This window comes from Argentina anserina, chromosome 6, assembly GCF_933775445.1.
Source record: "Argentina anserina chromosome 6, drPotAnse1.1, whole genome shotgun sequence".
NCBI classification, from domain to species: Eukaryota; Viridiplantae; Streptophyta; class Magnoliopsida; order Rosales; family Rosaceae; genus Argentina; species Argentina anserina.
The window spans coordinates 24,052,669-24,073,075 of NC_065877.1; the positions used below are offsets into that span (position 1 = coordinate 24,052,669).

A 20,407-nucleotide genomic window follows, 5' to 3' on the forward strand; every position below is an offset into this window, starting at 1 on the left:
GAGTCATTTAAGGTTGCACGCGGGCAGGTTTATCCGACCCGGGTCATACGATGGATTATGAACCCCATTTGCAGTTTTGCACTGATTATGAACTCATATGATGGACTCTCAAACTCAGAACAAAGACATTCGAATAAGATTACCCAAATTTTGAAATTGAAAAACTATTAAAGTAAATATATTTGATTCCAAAAGGCAGTTTTAGTTGGAATGAGATCTGGTCGAAGACCTAGCACAACAACAAGTTAAGGATTGAACAATCAATAATGGATTTTGAGGAGAACAAATCGATACAAAAAAAAATCTGAATTCTGAAACAAGAACCAGCTTTTTTTCCTTTTGCCCCTTTATCTTCTCTTTCTCTCTTCTCTAACAAACAAACAGGATGTGTGTTGCCCCTTTATCTTCTCCACAATCAAATTTTTGCAACTCATCTCCTCTCAAACAAAATAGACACACCCAAGAAAGCTTAGAAGAATAGAGAAAGAAAAGGAGGAAAATAATTCCCAGAAAAGTATGACTTGATAGTTGATACTCTCTTCCGTTCTAGGTTTTTCTGTTCTCTTTTTGTCGACCCGGGTCGAATAAATCTTCCCTTGCAACCTTAAACTACCCATTTTAATATGTTTTAATCATAACCGTTGCGGGTCACTTAAGCAGATCTAACAGTCTGCGTTGCACATCCGTATCTTTAGCAAAGAACGGACATACTCACCTGAAAAACGTTATATATATATATATATATATTATAAAGTAAGGTAAGAAATCACATACACTTTCTATTTTAACTTTGAAATGTGGGTGGAAAGACATCGTAAGCTAGGAGAGTACTTAAATTGACTGTACGTGCGGGAGAGCAGAGGTTTCACAAAGAATTCTAACCATGTTACTGCATGAAAATGCGCCTAACAAGGTAGGGAATGCCGTCCCATGCCATTATGCCCATCATGCTACTCTCAAGGTCTGCTTGTCTCGCTAGCCTAATTTCTATTTTGTAAACATTCCATTACTTACTTGTCGTATGTGTTGGTTAATCTTCCTGCAACCCACATGTACACGCCATGCACTTCTCTTCTTATGATCTTACAGAGGGGTTTTCAGCTGATGAAGTCTATATTCTTCTTCTTCTTCCACCTCTTTTTTTTTTTTAGTTCTTTTTGTCTCTAACAAGAAACTCAGAAAGGCATGTGGGAGGTCTAGACCTTGAGCTGCATGTCACATAAGCTGTTTTCGACCCTAATCTTATGCATCAGTTATTAGAACAGATAAATTACGAACTCATAATTGTATAAATAGAGGTAGAGAAGTCAGTGCAAGTATGCAGATTTGATTTGTGATACCAAGCTCAAATCCCAGCAACGAGCACGTATAGGTGTCTATCATAAACTCAAGGTAATTAGAATGGGGGGTAGTCAGAAGGCAGTTCTGATTTCAGCAGCTACGTTCTACGTGGTGCTTCTGATTCTGGTGCAGCAATCGAGCTGTTTTGATGCTGGTAAAACTATTGATAAAGGCATGTGCTACAAAGACTGCTACGATCCTTGTATGAAAAAACATCATAGTTTGATTGGGAGAACGAAGTGCGCCACCAACTGCGGTTTCAAGTGCGCTGGGTTTATTGACATGGCTGCTTTGCATAGCACCAAAACTATCCCCAACTCCAAAGACAATATCCAGGTTCATATTATCAATTTCTCCTCCACTGCTCATATATATATATATATATATATATATATATATATAGTCCCCTATCCAGAGTGAAGGTTCACTCTGAAATTTCAGAGTGAAGTTCCAATTTTAGCACACTTTTCGGTCAAATTTTTTCAGTATAAGTGATTCAATATTTAGGTATGAAATTCAAGATCATCTCTACAAAATTTCATCTAATTCGGACATCGTTAAGGTATTGAAATTAGATTAAATCAATGAATGAATTAAAACTGTTCAACGTGAACCATTCGTGTAAATCTCAATTTTGAAAGCTCAAATCATTGTCAAATTGAATGAAACTTTATAGAGATGATCTTGAATAGCATACCTAAATATTGAATCACTTATACTGAAAAAATTTGACCGAAAAGTGTGCCAAAATTGGAACTTCACTCTGAAACTTCAGAGTGAACCTTCACTCTGAAACTTCAGAGTGAACATTCACTCTGGATATGGACTATATATATAGCCATATAGGACCTTTAGAAACGTGCATATATATCTGGTTTTCTACTTCCATCGATTGAAGAACAAAAGTGAAACTCGTATCAAACTGAAAAGTTTTGTAGAAATATTTAACAAGAGATGTATATGTAAGGAAAATGAACACTGATTAGACCAACCACTCAACGATCAATTCTAATATGAAAATTAGTGAACTGCATGTAGTATTTAGTTTATTTATTTAAGAAAGATTATATTGATGTGAACTCTTTTGTTCGGGTGCAGAACTAGAGATTGTGGATGGTTGCGTGGCTTCTTGTTCACGGACATGCATGGCTTAGCATCCTTTACTGACTTCCTAATGAGAATTAGGGTGGCTTAAACTTATTATATATATGCTCTCGTATCACAAAAAACTTATTATATATATATATATATGCGCGCGCTTATTCGGTATTATATAATAAATAATGAATAATGTATTACACTAATACTATCTGGTTTAGAGTGGTTTGTACTTTGTACTTAGGTTAATTATTTGCAATTTTGTATGTCTTGGCATTGCATAACTTCAATATTGAGCTAATTAATAATTAGGGAGTCGCCACTCTACAAACTTTACAAACGAAACATGCATGCACGATCCGATCCATATGTAGTACGGACACGTCCCTCAACTATCGTATCACGTGTCCGACAAGGACAAGAACACATACATGTCTGAATACGCCCGGACACGAGTACCGGAAATAAATACGGTCCGGACACACAAGTATTTGCATCGGACACGCCCCAATTCGGTCCGGACACGTGAGTATCCACATCGGACACGCAGACAGGCACCAACTCATGATAAAAGTGAAAGTGCTTATGGTGAGATTCGAACCTTGGTCATCCAAAGCACCCAATAACTCCTTAATCATTCCAACAGATTCAGTTTTTCTTATATTTATGCACACTTTAATATATATAAGGAGAGAAACTCGTGATAAAAATAAGAATGCTTATGGTGAGATTTGAACCTTGGTTATCCAAGGTACTTATCAAGTCCTTAGCCATTCCAACAAGTTATGTTTTCATCATTTTAATGCACACTTTGACATATATATACATCTAAATACATTCAAATTTATAAAAAAAATTAATAAATAAATAAATATATATTAAAAATAATATTTAATTAATGTGTCCACCACGTGTCCATGTCCAAAAACATTTCGATATGTCGTGTCTACGTATCGAATCGTGTCCAATACGGACACTCGTGAGTGTCCGTGCTACTTAGAAGCTAGCTCTGGCGTATGAGGAACATCAAAAGTACTCTAACATCAAATTGTATCGTCAAACCAAAGTAGTCAACCCATCCATCCCTGATGAGTGATTCTGTAGCTAGTAGTTTCTGTCGTTTTTTCGAGGGCAATATAAGTCTCCCTTCTTTTTATTTTTCAGTATATAGTGAACAATTTTATTATTGTACGTCTTATATCTCATCATCATACGCGTAGAGCAGAAACTTAGAATTTGGATTGCTTGGTGAACCTTGTGAAGCCAATAAAGTAGGTCATGTATTGCAATCCATGAGAAAATTGATGTTTATTAATTAGTGATGATAACTTTTTCAACTCACTCTCCGCCATAAGTCGTAATTTACATATTTATAGAGTAGTGAGACTACTTGCTGATCACATGATACCAAATCATAGTACCAACAAGGTTAGTTTGATGGGATCCGACTCCTCCTTTTATTGTTTCGACTTGCAATAGTGATTATTATAGTATGGCTTCCTCAATTTTTTTTTCATTAGCTAGCTTTCTCTCATCTGTGTTGTGTACCACTATAGAGGTTTTAACTTCCCATTCCCCTCTTGTTATATCTTCCTTTTGAAAAAAGAGTAAAGACATTTTTGTTGGCTTCATATAGTGGACATTTTGCACTGCAATTTGGTTTTCATTTGTCATATCTCCAATTGCTACCGACAGCTAGAGCTGCAGAAAACAGAATGGAAAACAAGGGAGTCAGGTCCTTCGCCATCATCACTTACCTTATGGTGTTTGCGATGTTATTGGATCAATCCACTGCTTCTTTCAAAAGCTGTTATGAGAGTTGCTTCATCCTCTGTATCATCACTCCTCACAACTCTGTTGGCTCATGCTCCTTCAAATGCTTGAAGGACTGTATCATACCGATGTCTTATGGTACCAAGACTACCAACACAGATAACCGATACTTCTGCAAGCTCGGCTGTGCTTCTTCTTGTGTTCAAGTTTCAGTACCAAGCAAAACCCAGGTAATTCGATCAATTTGACTTCTTAAAGTTTCTCCTACTAATTAACAACAGAACAGATCGACCTGACCTATCCTAATTCCAAATCTTATTGAGTTCTCTTAATCATTCGTGTGCAGAGGCGAAAAAAGTGGGTGGCTGCGTAGATTCATGCTCAGAGACATGCATGTAGTACCAAGAACCCCTAATTAGGGTTTCTGATTGTTAATTGTTAGTTTATGATGTTAAAATGTTATATACATCAAAACAATTGATGTCTTCATAGTGGTGAGGGTTTTCTTTTTCTTTGTGATCAAAGCGAAGTTATTATATCACTATGTAAAACTACCTACTGTGAAATTAAGGCAACGTCTATTAAAGGCCTGCTCTCCGAGCGCCGGCCCTTAATTTGCAGACGTTTAACATGGCAGAAATGATCCTTCTCTTCCTATCAGTGGTCACCCTGCTAAGCTTTCCGACTACAGAGGCCGACTACCTCTTCCATATGTGCCCCAACACCACCGTCTTTACCCGAAACTCTACCTTCCAATCCAACCGAAACCACCTCCTCTCCACTCTCTCCTCCAACTCCACACGTACCACCGGCTTCTACAACGCCACCGCCGGCCGTTCCCCAAGCGACACCGTCTACGGGATGTTACTCTGCCGCGGTGACGTCACCACCGCCGGTTGCAAAACCTGCGTGACCACTGCTACCTCGGACACCGTGCAGCGCTGCCCGGTCGAGAAAGAGGTTATGATGTGGTACGTCGACTGCATGATCCGGTACTCCAACAAGTCCTTGGGAGACTCTGCAGCTGATGGAGAACAGTGGCCGGCGCTCGGAGAGCAGGCGTTTACCAGAACTTGCCTGAAATTAAACATGAATACATGATCGTTATTTTCTTTGTGGTCTGTAATCAGTTTAATGTATGCACGGTATGCACCTGTATCTGTGAGTTTTGCTTAGCTTCTAAGTTCACGGGTTCGCTACAAACACGAGAGGAAACGAGCCCCAAATTAATCATGGCATATTAGGAACGTATTGACGGCATCGTGAGTGGAAAGAAAAAAGAATTAAGAAGCGCACTAACTGGGAAAGAAGAAAGACAAAATGAATCATCGCAAGTTGAGTGATGGGAGACGACCCGTGAACTTGGTTTAAGGTTCTGACAAAACAAAGACATGTGAGAGATGTCACTGTGGCAAGTGTAAGACCCTTTATAATGATATAGTGTTCTTGTCACACCCTCTTGATAATTATATGGGAATTTCATTGAAAATTTGGAGCATGTGAGATAATGGTCTAAATATCGTTTATAGGTATTGTATTGGTCGATGAGTAAAACGATATATCGAAAATATATCGATTTTATCGGATTTGCTTATTTTAAAATTATATTTCAATATGTACTAAATAAACTAAAAAAACGGTACTAAGTAAATTAAAGAAAATAAATACTTGATTTTATTACAATTAAAATACACTAACGACACCTAATAATAAAAATAGGTATTTAAAAATAATTATTTAGACTTGAAATTCATCATATATATTTAAAATATATATGAAAAAATGAAAAACATATATAAGTTTTTTTTAAAAAGAGAGAAAATAAATATTAAAAAATTAAACAAAAAAAAAATAAATTTGACTTATATTTGACCGTTGACCAATATATTCAACCGATATGACGATATCGTATATTTTTTTAAATATCACCGATATATCCGATATTTAGAATTTTAATATGAGATATACATTGAATGACAAACGAAGCGATAGTGGTTATTTTTTTTTGGTGGGGAGGAGACAAGCTAAATGTTTGCTTTTGTTATTTCATTTATAATAATAATACTTTGTTCGGGGACATAAAACCTATATCACGTGCTACATGATCAATATATATGACTAATATCTTTGTGAGAACGTTCTAAATAATAACAGAAGTCTCTGTATACCAAACATCATCAAGAACACCAACACTCGTTAGGTGTGCTATTCTATGAGTAACACTATTTGTCTCTCTGAATATGTGACAGACATTGATGGAATTGAAAGTCTCCATATAGACTCTACAATCCTCCAACACCCTTCCCACACAGGGGCGGCCCTGAGATTTCCGGAGCTCGAAGCGACGAGAAAAATTGGGGCCCCTTGTAAAAAACATTTTTTGAAACAATAAATTTTTTGAAACAACAAAACATAGCAATAAAACTTTCAATAATAATATAATGCTATAATGTTTGAAATAAAAATATAAAAGTTACAAATATCAGTACATTTTACTCAAAAATTGCCCTTCTTGCATTCTTGGAAACAAAAGTGTCAATTAAGCACGAACACTCAAGATTTTCCGCCAACTCATTTTCAATCGATAACATAGCCAAACCATTCAGTCTTTCTTGAGACATAGTTGATCGAAGATAAGATTTGGTTAACTTTAACTTCGAAAAACTTCTCTCAGTACATGCAACAGTAACAAGTATGGTTAACAAAAGTTTATAAGCAATTCAAGCATTTAGGTAGCAACCATCCATTTGTTTCAAGTAGCTCAACACATCAACTGCTCGTCGTGCTTTTTTTGGTATAGATCCTTTCAAATAGCTCAACTCTTCAAATAGTTCAGCCCCAATAATGTCATATTCATCACCATCCTTGAACAACTTTACAAGATTCACACAAAAGTTCATCAATGTTTCATCATTTGTGGACTTCAACTTCTCCCACTTGAATAAAAGCCCAAAATCTTCTTCATATTTCTTAAACTGTTCAAATCTACTTTGAAGTGAAGAAAGTGCTTGATCAATAATATAATAGAAGTAACCAACCTTAAATGATTCAAGAGTAGCTTGTGTCACCTCTTCATTGTCACTGCCACTTTCGTCAAAATGCTTCTTCTTAATGGGTCTCTTTTCACGAAATTCAGCTGCAATTCCCATCTCTCTTTTCACGAAACCATATAAAACATATAATAATGTTCAATTTGTATCATGAGCATGACCTCGCCACCATGTTTTTCATTCCAAAAACTAGGAAGCCCATACAAATGATACAATATATCTTGACGGCCAGAAAGCACAACATGGTATACAAAAGAAGAGATGCAATATGAATAACATGGAAAAGCTACCATAACTAACAACTACACTCTGTAAACAAAGAAGCCAATTAAAACTAAGTTTCATCAAGCCAAGCACGCAATAATCTCATGCAAATTCGTTTTCCTTACAATTCATTCAATCATTTAGAGTTCTAGACATTTCTACATTTTATATGAATCAAAGATTGGTAAATTCTTTTCCATTCACCGGAAGATTGCTTCGGAAAAAACCAAATGAGCCAGAAATCCAAACACTAATGGAATATATCAATCTAATATCTAAGCTCATATCTGTATCGAAAAACACACATACATCTTCAACTTTACCAAACACCACAGATTCCCAATCTTTCTTTCTACTTTCTCCAAACAAAAGCATATACAAAATTGAAAAGAATTGAAAAGGGAGACCAGTAACGTACCAGAGAGAGAGATTGGCTTAAGAGCCGGCGGTGTTAAGAATCTTTGAGAAGTCCCGGAGCTGTGACGACAATTTTTTTACAGAGGAGAGAATCAGAGAAAGAGAGGAAGAGAGAAAGTCAGAAAACTGAAAAGGATAGAAGAACGTGGCCTCCTTCTTTCACGACCCAGTTTTTTTTTTACTATGTGTATATGATTAATTTTGGGGGCCCTTAAAATTGAGGGCCAAAAACTGGTGCTTTAGTGACTTTAGCCCAAGACCGGCCTTGTTCCCACATCAGATAAATCCGCATCCACCCCATGTAAAGCCGTAACAAGTATGATATAATCACTCTCAATGTCAATATCAGACCATCCTTATTGAATACCAACTAATAACCCAGCCCTACAAGCTTCCACTTCCATGCAAGTGCCGAGTGGCCTTGTAGAAAGTGTCTAGCAACAGTTGCAAGGGATAGTTTATTTGGAGTGAATTTGATGTCCGTTGGTACGTATGGTTCACTCTTATCCTCCGCCTTTTGCATGATATTTTAGCTAACATGGGGTATAAACCCTGTAATAACTAAAATATACAAGGTTTACTGGGGTGGTGCCAGACAACGTACTTGTATGTTACGCTGCTTACCAACAGCCTACAGCGGGGAATTGAGGTTTTTCTATGTAGTATTATTTAGTCTATACAATGAGGTCACACCTACGTACATAACATTAGTGCACCCATGTTGAAGAATATTTCCAAATTATTTTCAAGTGCCTAAGATGATTTTTTTTAAGAAGAAAAGGCGACTACACGGTCGATCATGGTAATTAGTATCCATTAGCTAAACACACATATCTAAAGAAACAAATTTGTCAACCACCCTTAGTTTACCCACCTAATGACCACCTCACATATTAATGACATATGTCCATTTTAACCCTAGTCTAACCAAGGTACGTTAACAATATATCCTATACAAATTTATCATAAATTAAAATTATATTTAGTTTGATTTTAATTTAACTCAATTTCTGTTTTTACTTTTTCTTTTATAAAAAAAAATCCACCTTTAATCGTTATAAAGAACCAAGATGAATAATAATCCTTCTCTATCTCATGAACATCTGCAAGTAATCTTCCCTCATGAATCATTTTAAAACTCTGATTACATACCCCCACTCCAGAACAATCTAGGTCAGCCTCAGCTTCGGCCTCTGATGCCTTCATCCCGCACTCGCTCTCCGGCACATTTACATCGATGAGGTCGCCGTCTAGGTCAATTAACTAGCTGTGTTGATGGTGCCGAATTGATGGTCATAGTAGTTGTGTGTTTGTCTACATTTATAACTTTATATAAGAGGCACGATAGCGGGTCATAGTGGTAATATGGGTTTAGTGTTCGTAACTTGCTGAGGGTTGTACGTTGTTCTGTTGATTGAGGTGTGGCGATGTGCCAATGGCATTGAGGTCTGGGACTTGACGTGGTAGCTAGGTACCATGAAGCTTAAAAGCTTAATAGTTAGAGACGTGATTTTGAGGAATTGGATTTTTTTTTCCGGGAGTGTGTTGGTGTTTTTCTTGAATCAATTTGTCCATACCAATATTTGCTTGCACTTTTGTCTGGCGTCTAATCCTTTACTGGGTTAAATTTTTATTGCAACGGAGGTCAAGTGAATTCCATTGTTGTATACATTTTAATTTGAGACCATCAAAGTGGCTGGGGTAAAATATGATTGAATAACTACTAATATTGATTTTTGGTGCGTTTATTGGCACTGTCACATCCTGAAACCACTTCTGATACTGAAATGCAACAGTAACACCAACTCGAACTACATGGCTTGAAAGAAAATAGTGAACATGGATAAATTGTAACAACAAGGAGTACAAACAAACTTCAGAACCCATATATTACAAACGGAAGGTAGCATGACAAGGTGCAGATTTAAAGTTCTCACATTATACAAACGGAAAGAAACAAACGGCCAAAACAAAAGGAAACACACAACAAAGTCAAGAGTGCGTGAATATAATGCAATGGAAGGCTTAGGAGATTATATAAGAAGAAAACCACACCGGATATGGACTCCTCGAAAACAAAGACTAAAAGCAAGAGCTGCCGGATCACTAGCACCTAGTCCAAATTCTCTAGAGTATGCTCGAGGGTACCTGAAATTTAAGGGTGAGCACTCGTTCTTGCTAACCCAAATAGGGGCCGACCTAACCTAAGTTAGGTTTAAAAATCCAAAAATTACGTATAGCTTTATTTAAGGTGAGCTCAACGTTAAACGTTAAAAGCATTTAAAACGGAAAATCAATATCAATGCTAAAAAATAGAGCAAAATTATATGCAGATGTTTAGGTATGAAATGCTCAAAGATAAAGATAAACCTGCATGATTTTCATTTCATCCAAGGTAACTAATCCTAATGACTAGGAAGTGATTGGAATACACCTCTTAAGTCAAGGCCAACTAACCATTCACTGTCGAGATTTGATGAATGGTAGTGAGAGTGTCCATTTCACTAGCAAATGCCCTAAATGTTCATCATGCTAGAGGGTAATAACAAGGCATTGCCCCTCTAGAGGTTCACGGTCATCGACACCGTATGATTACCAAGTTCCCTAGGGTCTCGTTCACTCTTAGGTCAACATAAGGAAATAAAACTCACAAATATGCATATCAAGCCTCAATAACAATCATGCACAAAAGTATATAAACGAGGCATCAACGATAATAAATAGCATGTAACAAAAGAAAATAAACAACATATACATAGGTGAAAATCACTAACCCGTAAGCTTACGGCTCACCCTAATATGGGCGTCTCCCCGTACCTTATTTGAAGAACTGAAAGTCTACACCTCAAGCCTTGATGCTCTAGCTCCAAAATAATGTGGCGATCCTGAATCCGTCATGAGGTATGTCAATATTGTGTACTAAGGTAAATGAGAGTTTTGACGATTTAACGATTAAGAGTAAATCCGAGTTGATGAAAGTCAAATAAGTTCGGATAACTCATTTAATCATTGTAGCTAACTTTATATGACATCAAACAATTTTTGAATAATATCGAGAACATTTGATAATCACATTAGCATTTTAATTCTAATACTTTCCGATGAAATTCTAGGACTTAAAATATACTTTTCCAATTTCATAAGTTTTACTTAAAATTCAGCAAAGTTAAAAGTAAAGCTACAAAAATAATTTTGGTAAATCTACCTTGGTGAAAGATAAATAATAATTAATAAAGTTAAAAATAAAATAGTAACATTCTGCCAGGGGCATAATAGTTTTTTCACATATCAAATAACAAATAAATAACAATGGTGCAATGCATGACTGCAAATGAACTTCTTTCACTCAATTACTGGACAATCAGATCATATAACAAAACATTGAGTCTACATGTCCCATATCGTGCATATATTATGTGATATGACCTAACGTACATAAACCAATAATATCTCGATGCATGTGCCTCATTTGCTAGTCGTTTTATTAATCTCATGGTCTACCAAATCCGAAACTCGATAAGATTATTTTATCGACTCCGCGTCAAAGGGGCATACTTTCCCCACATTTGTGCACGTTGGGCTGACCATAGATCTTGATATGCTCCATGAGAAAACTCAACTACTCAAAAATCGGGATATTACATGTACCCACCTCACAAATTAATGACATATGTCTCTTTGTTTAACTTTAGTTGAGCACCGGTTCACTGTTTAAATAGATCATTATATATTATAAAATACTAACTCATTTATTTTTGGAAAAAGAAAAAAACCTCAACTCAATCTTGGTTTCAATAAACCTTAATAAACAGTTTTCACTTTCACATTGGTAAAACATTCTCTATGCACCGTGGGAGGAGCTCCATCATTCTTATTCAATAAACCTTATTTTGCAAAAATATTGTTCACACACACCCCACGAGCCCCATTTCATAATTTGATTCTTATATACTTCAAAAATTTCTGATTTAAGGAGAAAAAAAAACTCGAACTAAACCAAATTGTAGAAGCCACGTACCATGACACCATAGCTTCAAAGATTAAACAGATCTTTATATCAACATATTGCCAATAATTGACGACGAGACCAAGAGAGAAGGCTAGAGTTCCGCAACTGTTCATCTGGGTTTTAATGAGGCTGATTTTTGTTTTAATAATCTATTGACTTATGGTTAAATTAGAAAAAAAAACTATTTTGTTTGAATTGTTAACTGTTGCTCAATCATAGTTAAATAAAGAGACGCATGTCAATAATTTGTGAAGTGGGCACTGTCAACGTGAGTCAAAGAATGTAATTTAGGGATGTACATTATATGGTTAATACTTACCTATTATGTATATGGTAGTACGTAGTACATATGGTTGTAGTACAATGTAAACTCTATATGTAGCCTCTAGTGTGAGATGAATAGATATCAGTAAATTCATTCTCCAAATCGTGTCATATATGACTTGGTATCAGAGCAAAGCTTCGAAAAGACTTTGTCTCTTTGTTTTCCGTTGCAATTGATTTGTGGAATTAAACCTCATCGTTAGAGGTTTCTTCCTCTCTTTTCGTCATCGTCAAGAAATTCACTTTGGACACCCAACTTTTGCTTTGGGCACCAAATTAGTTATTCTTCGGAGTGTTCCTCATCATTACGATTTGTTTCGTCAGCTTTCATCCAATCTCAACCAACATTGACTTCAAATCCAGTCGGATTCAGTTCCGGCCTATCATCGGCGCTTGCTTCTCCGATCGGCGTCATCTTTAGCCTATATCAGCTATGTTTTTCCCGATCGGTCTGACTGGATCAGTTTCCATATCTCGACCCAGGTCGACATCGTCCTCCAAATCGGTCCGACTGCACAGATATGTCCGACTAGCTTCAGATTTGGTCTGACCCGCTCAGCTATGACCTGACCCAGTCCATTGCAGTGTTGCAGTTAATGTCTCATGTGTATGTTGGCAATTTGGAATGGAGCTTGAGATTGCATTCCATAAGTTTGGAATTATCAAAAGAGTATGGGTTGTAAGAAGGCCACAAGGTTATGCTTTTATTGATTTTGATCACATTAGAGATGCAAAGAATGCTATTTGTGAGTTAGATGACAAGAATGACCAGAGAGTTGAGTTCTCACATGACTCTAGACATGTTGTGGGGAAATTCTGCACTAATGGTAATACCTATGCGTCTACAAAACCTCGAGCAGGTGGTAAGATTGGTATGGCTTTAAAAGTTTCAAACTTTGTTGGTTCTGATACTTGGATTATTGATTCTGGTGCCTCCGATTATATAACTTATGATAAATCTTACTTTATTTATGAGTTGTTTGCTCCACCAGTGTCATATGTCACTAATGCTAATGGTGAGGCTTTTCCTGTGCTAGGGAGAGGGTCAGTTCATATCACTCCTATTTTAGAACTCCATAATGTTCTATATGTACCTGACTTATCACATCACTTATTATCTGTTCCCCAGTTGAATATTGAGTCTCAATGTTTCGTGACCTTTTTTCCCATGTATGTGATTTTTAGGATCTTCTCACCAGGGAGATACTCGGTCGGAGGGGGGTTGAGGAGCAGATTGTTTCACTTGGATCAGACATATGCAGGAGCTAAGTCAGGAGCATAGCCATCCACTGCCTTTACAGCAAGTTCTAATCAAATAAGTGAAATTTTGTTGTGGCATCGCCAATTAGGGCATTTGTCTTTTCATGTTATGAAAAAAACATGCCTTATTTGTTTATTGGTGTGGATGAGTCCTCTCTGTGTTGTGAAACATGTGTCCAAACTAACATTCATCATTCTACATATTCTTGGAGTGTTTCTAAGTGTCATATCCCTTTTAAATTAATTTATTCTAATATTTGTGGACCTTTCAAAGAGCCTACAGTCATGATGGAGAAGTATTATGTGTTTTTTATTGATAATTATACTAGGTCGTCATGGATTGTTCTTCTTCGAACTAGGGATGATGTTTTTCTTGTTTTTCAAGTTTTTCATACTCATGTCCAAACACAGTATAATAGTACCATTAAGATTCTTCGTTCTAATAATGGAGGGGGGGGGTGGAGTATGTCAATCATGTTTTCAATAGTTTTTCAAAGAACATGGGATTATTCACCAAACCACATGTCCACGAACACCAGAGCAAAATTGGGTGTCCGAAAGAAAAAACCGTCATCTCCTTAATATGGCTCGTTTCATTCTTTTTAGTGCTCATACGCCTAAGTATCTGTGGGGTGATGTTGTAGCAGCTTCAGCTCATCTTTTCAATTGTCTTCTATCTAGTGTCATTCAGGAAAAAGTTCCTCTTCAAGTTCTTGCATCTCATGTCTCCATTATCTCTTTTCACAATATACATAGCCGTGTTTTTGGTTGTGTGGCTTTTGTTCATGTCCCTAAAAGTCAGAGAAAGTCAAAGTTGGATCCCCGGGCGATTTAGTGTGTGTTTGTTGGATATGGAAGCAATCAGAAGGGATACATATGTTATCATCCACTTACTAGAAAGTACTATGTCACTATGGATGTTACTTTTTTTGAAGACATGAGTTATTTTACCTATTCTCAAGAAGTTTCTATAACATGAATCGAATCATGTGGATGAGGACCCTCAAATCGAGATTCACCATATCTCCATGAAGCCCGAGCCCCTTGCTTCCATGGCTAAGCCTCTGGCCCCTACAATGGATACCCCCAACTTTGATTAGTCGTTTTAAGCTTTATGCATTCAAGTATTGTTATGGCCGACCGCCATTGTTCTTTTCATTGACTTTGTAATAGTCTTTTGATTTTTGGAATTAGAAGTTCAAGTGTGATGTATTAAAGATTGACATTCAATAAAATTTCTCAATTTCTAGTTTACAAGTCGATCTCTTTGAGAATTTTATTTACTTTACACTTAGCATAATTGTCAATGTGTGCAACTCACGTGGCTTTAAATTGGACATTTCTGGGTTACATGGGACCCCAATAATACTACATTGTGAATTTGGAATTTAAAATTTAAAAAACGGACATCGGAACGTCAAAAATTCACGTCGTTTTGTCCTCTTGACCGTACCCGGTTACTGTTCCGACGTTTTCGGGACGTTTTTTGGCGTTTTCCCGGCATTTGGGCCGCCTTCCGACCAATTTCCGGCGCCACCACCTGGTTCCTTCCGGCAACCCTTGTCAGACTTGCAGCTCCGGCCGCCACCGGATGGTTATCCGCCAATCGGCGCTGCCGGTTTTCGGTGATTTTTTCGTCATTTCTCGTCATTTTCCAGCACATTTCCAGCAGTTTTTGCTGCCACATTTTCCCAGTCCTAATTTTTGAGTTCAAGTGACATGGTTTTCCAGTTAATTTTTCGGTTTTCCACAAGTCCGTTATCTACACTCACCGGCACACTTTAAGTATGTTTTTACACTGATTTTGGATGGTTTCTACCACCCTAGTTTACTATTTGGTGTTTCACTACTTCAATACCATGTTTTACCAACTCTTTAGTTGAAGAATGTAGTACTATTGACATGTGATACACTCGATGTGAACACACTTTGTTTCGATTCCCTTTCTTACAATACTTTAGGTGTATTGTACAGAATTGTTCTCGTGTCGCTGACTCTCTTAATTTTCATTTTGTAGATGTCCCGCGGTGAAATCGAATATCTAGCTAATCGCAGAACCACCCACACTGTTCTACGGCACATGTAGTTGTTTATTAATCTAGTGTTTTCGACTTCTTCGATGACTACAATGATTGGCTCAAAATCCATCATTCAAGGAAGAGGCACCGCTTCTTTTATGTTGCCTAATGGTACGACTCTCAACTTCATTGACGCTCTTTATGCGCCGAAGTCTCCTCGCACCTTGCTAAGTTTTAAGGACATATGTGCCAATGGTTTTCACCTCGATACTTATATTGAGAATTGAGAGGAATATCTTTGTGTTACTTCTGAGAAAGCAGGCCAACGCCACATCTTAGAGAAGATGAAGAGTCTGGAGAATGGTTTGTATCTTACTTCCATTCGAATCTTTGAATCATATGCGGTTGAACACAACTTTTGTGATTCAGACTCTTATATGCTTTGGTATGCTCGTCTCGGGCACATTGGACGTGATATGATGATTTGAATTCTTAATAATTCACATGGTCATCCATTTTTAAGGTCTTGGAAGCGATTGGAGAACCACCTCAACCGTGCTCTACACAGTGAGGTCGTGCCTACCCGTGCACTGCACAGTGATCATGCCGTCGGTGGCGGTATCCCCTCCTTCACAGGAGCTTATGATGCCTCCCGTGCTTTCTAATACCTATATGCCCATCTCTGATGCCCATCGCTCATTTTGCAAAGCTTGTTCTCTTGCTAAATTTCAAGGAAGTCCTTCATTTGCTAAGGCTTCAACCGATAACATTTCATTCTTACAACGTATTCAATGTGACATTTGTGGACCTAAGCAACCAGAATGCAGACCTTTTAGATATTTTATGGTATTGGTTGATGCATCGACGCGTTGGTCACACGTCGCTTTGCTATCCACAAAGAATATTGCATTTGCTAAGTTATTAGCTGAGATCATCAAACTTAGGGCTCAAATCCATTCGTTTGGATAATGCTGGATAATTCACCTCCAAAACTTTTGATGATTACTGCATCTCTATTGGGATCAAAGTTGAACATCTCGTTCCTCATGTTCATTCACAGAACGGTCTAGTAGAGGCTACCATCAAACGTATTCAGCTTGTTGCTCGGGCTATGGTTAAGGGTACTAACATGTCGGTCTATGCGTGAGGATATGCAGTGTTGCATGTAGCGACACTTATTCGTTTTAGACCCACGGTTCATCAAGCGTTTAGTGCGTACCAGATGGTAACTGGTTACGAACCCAATATTTCACACTTACGCATATTTGCTTGCGCCGTCTATGTGCCTATTACACCTCCACTACGTACTAAAATGGGTCCTCATAGACAATTAGGTATCTATGTTGGTTATAATTCTCCAACGATTGTCCGCTACTTAGAACCAATCACCGGAGATCTCTTTACTGCAAGATTTGCAGATTGTCACTTTGATGTGACATGTTCCCATCGTTAGGGGCAAATGGGAATGTTATCATTCCAAATGAACGTCAGGAATTGACGTGGTATGTCCCCACTATGTCTCATTATGATCGATGCACTGCTCAAAGTGAGTTAGAAGTACAACGCATTATCGACCTCCAAAAAGTCGTGGATTCGATGTCCGACGACTTTGTAGATATTGTTAAAGTGACGAGATTAAAAATACCATTGCAAATGTACCGGCACGGTTGGATGTCCCGAAATACAAGCGTGGAAGACAAGCTCCTGAACCTAGCACCATTGGCACCGTCCCTGACAGTGGAACGGCAGCCGGCGGCAGTGCAACCATACGCGACGGTGTTGTCGGCGCCCTTTGTGGCTCCATGCCGAGATGAACCGGCATGAAGCAACTTCAGCCTCGGCTCCTCAAAAGAAAAGGGGGAGACCGATAAACTATAAGGATTCGAAGCCTAGAAAGAAGCGAATGACCAAGGCACAACCCGTCATCAACAATGAATCTCCATCGTATGATGTTGTCTCTGATTACAACTATGTCAATGAATCAACTCAAGTTTTACCGTGGGATGCTATGTAACCTTGTTTGATGCCAGAGAAAATCGTAATCTCAATGAACTATACAAGTGAGCAATTGGTCCGAAACCGAGCCACAATACGCATTGATAACGTTTTCGCTTATTCCGTCGCACATGAGATCATATTTGAAGATGAGCTTGAACCTCGCTCTGTAGCTGAATGTGAACGCAGAGCGGATTGGCCAAAGTGGAAGGAAGAAATCCAGGTATGACTTGACTCATTAACGAAGAGAGGAGTCTTCGAAAATGTTGAATTGACTCCAAGAGATGTCAAACATACTAGACATAAATGGGTCTTCGTTCGTAAGCATAATGAGATGAACGAGATCGTGCATTATAGAGCAAGACTCGTGGCGCAAGGATTCTCACAATGACCTGGCATTGACTATGAGGAGTCATATTCTCCTGTTATGGACATCATTACCTTCCGCTACCTCATTAGTCTGGTAGTGTCTGAAAGATCAAACATGCATCTTATGGATGTGGTCACAACATATCTATATGGGGATCTTGACGCATATATATACATGAAAGCTCCAGAGGGACTACCTTTACCTCCATCAAGTGCCTCCAGACCACGAAGTGCTCATGCAGTCAGATTCGTCATTCGTTGTACGGGTTGAAACAATCGGTTGCACAAGTACTTGAATGAGAGAGGTTATAAGAATGATGAACTATGCCCATGCGTGTTCATATGAAAGACAAATTATGGATTTGTCATCGTTGCAGTTTACGTTGATGACATGAACATAATTGGTACCCTTGATGAGATTGAAGAGACCGTGTCTCATTTAAAGTCGGAATTTGAGATGAAAGACCTAGGGATGACGAAATTTTATCTTGGCCTTGAGCTTATGCATAGGGCTGACAGTATCTTAGTCCATCAGTCAAATTACATGCAGAAAATGCTTCGACATTTCAATATGGATCTATGCAGTCCATTGTCTACTCTCATGGTTGTCCGAAATCTAGATATCAAGAAGGATCAATTCCGTCCTAAAGAGGATGATGAAGTTCTTAGTCCTAAAGTTCCATACCTTAGTGCAATTGGAGCACTATTGTACCTTGCTCAATGCACTAGACTAGACATATCTTTCGCAATGAACTTATTAGCTAGATTTAGCTCCGCGCCTACGCTACATCATTGGAATGGTATCAAGCACTTGTTTCGCTACTTGAAAGGTTCCCTTGACATGGGATTGTTCTATCCTTAGAATAGAGAGAACACTATAGTCGTGCCACCTCACACCGGCGCCGCAGGCAGCCCCGGAAGCACCACCGTACGCGGTAGAGCAACCGCAGGCAGCGACGGCGTGGCAGCAAACCACGCTGCCGAGAGTAGTAATCGGTCTCGTCTTGCTCTTTCCCCTTATGCAAAGACTTCAAACAACTTGTTAGTTGGTTATGCTGACGCACGGTATCTCTCTGACCCATACAAGGCTCGTTCTCCAACCGGTTATGTGTTTACCATTGGGAGTACGGCGATATCTTGGAGATCCACTAAGCAATCTCTTGGTGCTACTTCTTCGAATCACGCGGATATCATTGCTCTCCATGAAGCAGTTAAATAATGTATTTGGCTACGGTCACTTGATCGTCATATTCGTGATTTTTGTGGACTAGTCTCTACAGCTGATCAACCTATGTGCAATTATGAAGATAATGTTGCTTGCATAGAGCAGACTAAGTTAGGTTTCATCAAGGGACAAAACACCAAGCATATCTCGCCCAAGTTCTTCTACAATGTTCAACAACAAAAGTTCTTGAATGTTCAGATCAATCAAGTAAGTTCAGAATTCAATGTTGCGGATTTGTTCACTAGGTCTTTGTCTAAATCTACATTTGTGAAACATGTGAAGAGCATTGGCATGCGACATTTATCAGAACTTTAGAGTTTGGTAGACTTCAGGAGGAGCCCACATGACATGTTAAGATCATTAAGTAGTTGATGTGTTGTGTTTTTTTTCCCTTCGATCAAGATTTTGTTTTACCTAAGAGGTTTTTGTTTTGCTTGACAAGGTTTTTACCAATGCAATGTTGTGCACCATGCAACCAAGGCATGCGACACAAATGGAAATGTTCCGGGAGAATTACTATTTTATCCTTGTGTGTGTCTTAGCCTTATTAGATTTCATGTTAGACATAGATTCACAACTATGTAATAGATTATGACTCCAAATCCTACGAGATTGTGATTTTGTAATGCCTATATATAGGCTCACATATCATTCAATAAAGATCCAGTTATTTCATCCTGCATCAAAATCTAAATTTTAGCAACATAGATTAAAATCTAAAATGTATACATACGACTTAATGACAAAGTCATAAAAATTTAAGTTAACATCTAAAAATTAGTCCTAGTTGCTGGAAAGTAAAGAAAATTTCTGGGGGTTTACAGACACTTCACATACAGTCTTCTTTGTTCACCCTACAATTATATTTTAACCTAAATATTCCACATTTACTCGTAGAAAATAATTATAAATATGGTAAAATTACACGGTTAAAAGAATGTCAAACTGAAATAAATTTTTGTCTCCTTTTTCTTTTACTTCGTCATACTATCATTTTTACTATTTAAATTTCTTCGCGACCTCTTCATTTCTATATAACTTTCATTCTTTTTCTACTTTCTCTACTCAAACTATATATGGTGACAATATTGAAGATTAAGATCAACTATCTTAATGTAATTTTAATACAAGATGCATGAAATGGGGGTATCCAACCATCATATGACTAGCTGCCGGAGGTGTTGTTCTTATACCAAATTTAAAATAATTAGTTAATTTTGTTTATCTTTAATATGTTTATCTTTATTATAATCGTTTTATTTCA

General features: G+C 37.7%; 3 protein-coding genes across 3 annotated transcripts; all 3 read left to right on the plus strand.

The window, feature by feature from the left end:
• The first annotated feature begins 4,083 nt into the window (after positions 1-4,083).
• On the plus strand, positions 4,084-4,704 carry LOC126799973 (thionin-like protein 2). The gene is given in 3 exon segments (XM_050527235.1): positions 4,084-4,407; positions 4,410-4,442; positions 4,559-4,704. Coding segments are annotated over 3 exon segments (339 nt in total). The 5' UTR covers positions 4,084-4,154; the 3' UTR covers positions 4,612-4,704.
• A 138-nt stretch (positions 4,705-4,842) lies between these two features.
• Positions 4,843-5,313, plus strand: LOC126797121 (cysteine-rich receptor-like protein kinase 25). Its single transcript, XM_050523797.1, has one exon. It carries the CDS (start codon positions 4,843-4,845, stop codon positions 5,311-5,313), a length of 471 nt encoding a protein of 156 aa, XP_050379754.1.
• Positions 5,314-12,901: 7,588 nt separating this feature from the next.
• On the plus strand, positions 12,902-13,558 carry LOC126797122 (uncharacterized). Its single transcript, XM_050523798.1, has 3 exons — positions 12,902-13,148; positions 13,269-13,320; positions 13,462-13,558. Exons 1-3 carry the CDS (start codon positions 12,902-12,904, stop codon positions 13,556-13,558), a joined length of 396 nt encoding a protein of 131 aa, XP_050379755.1.
• The last annotated feature ends 6,849 nt before the right edge of the window (positions 13,559-20,407 follow it).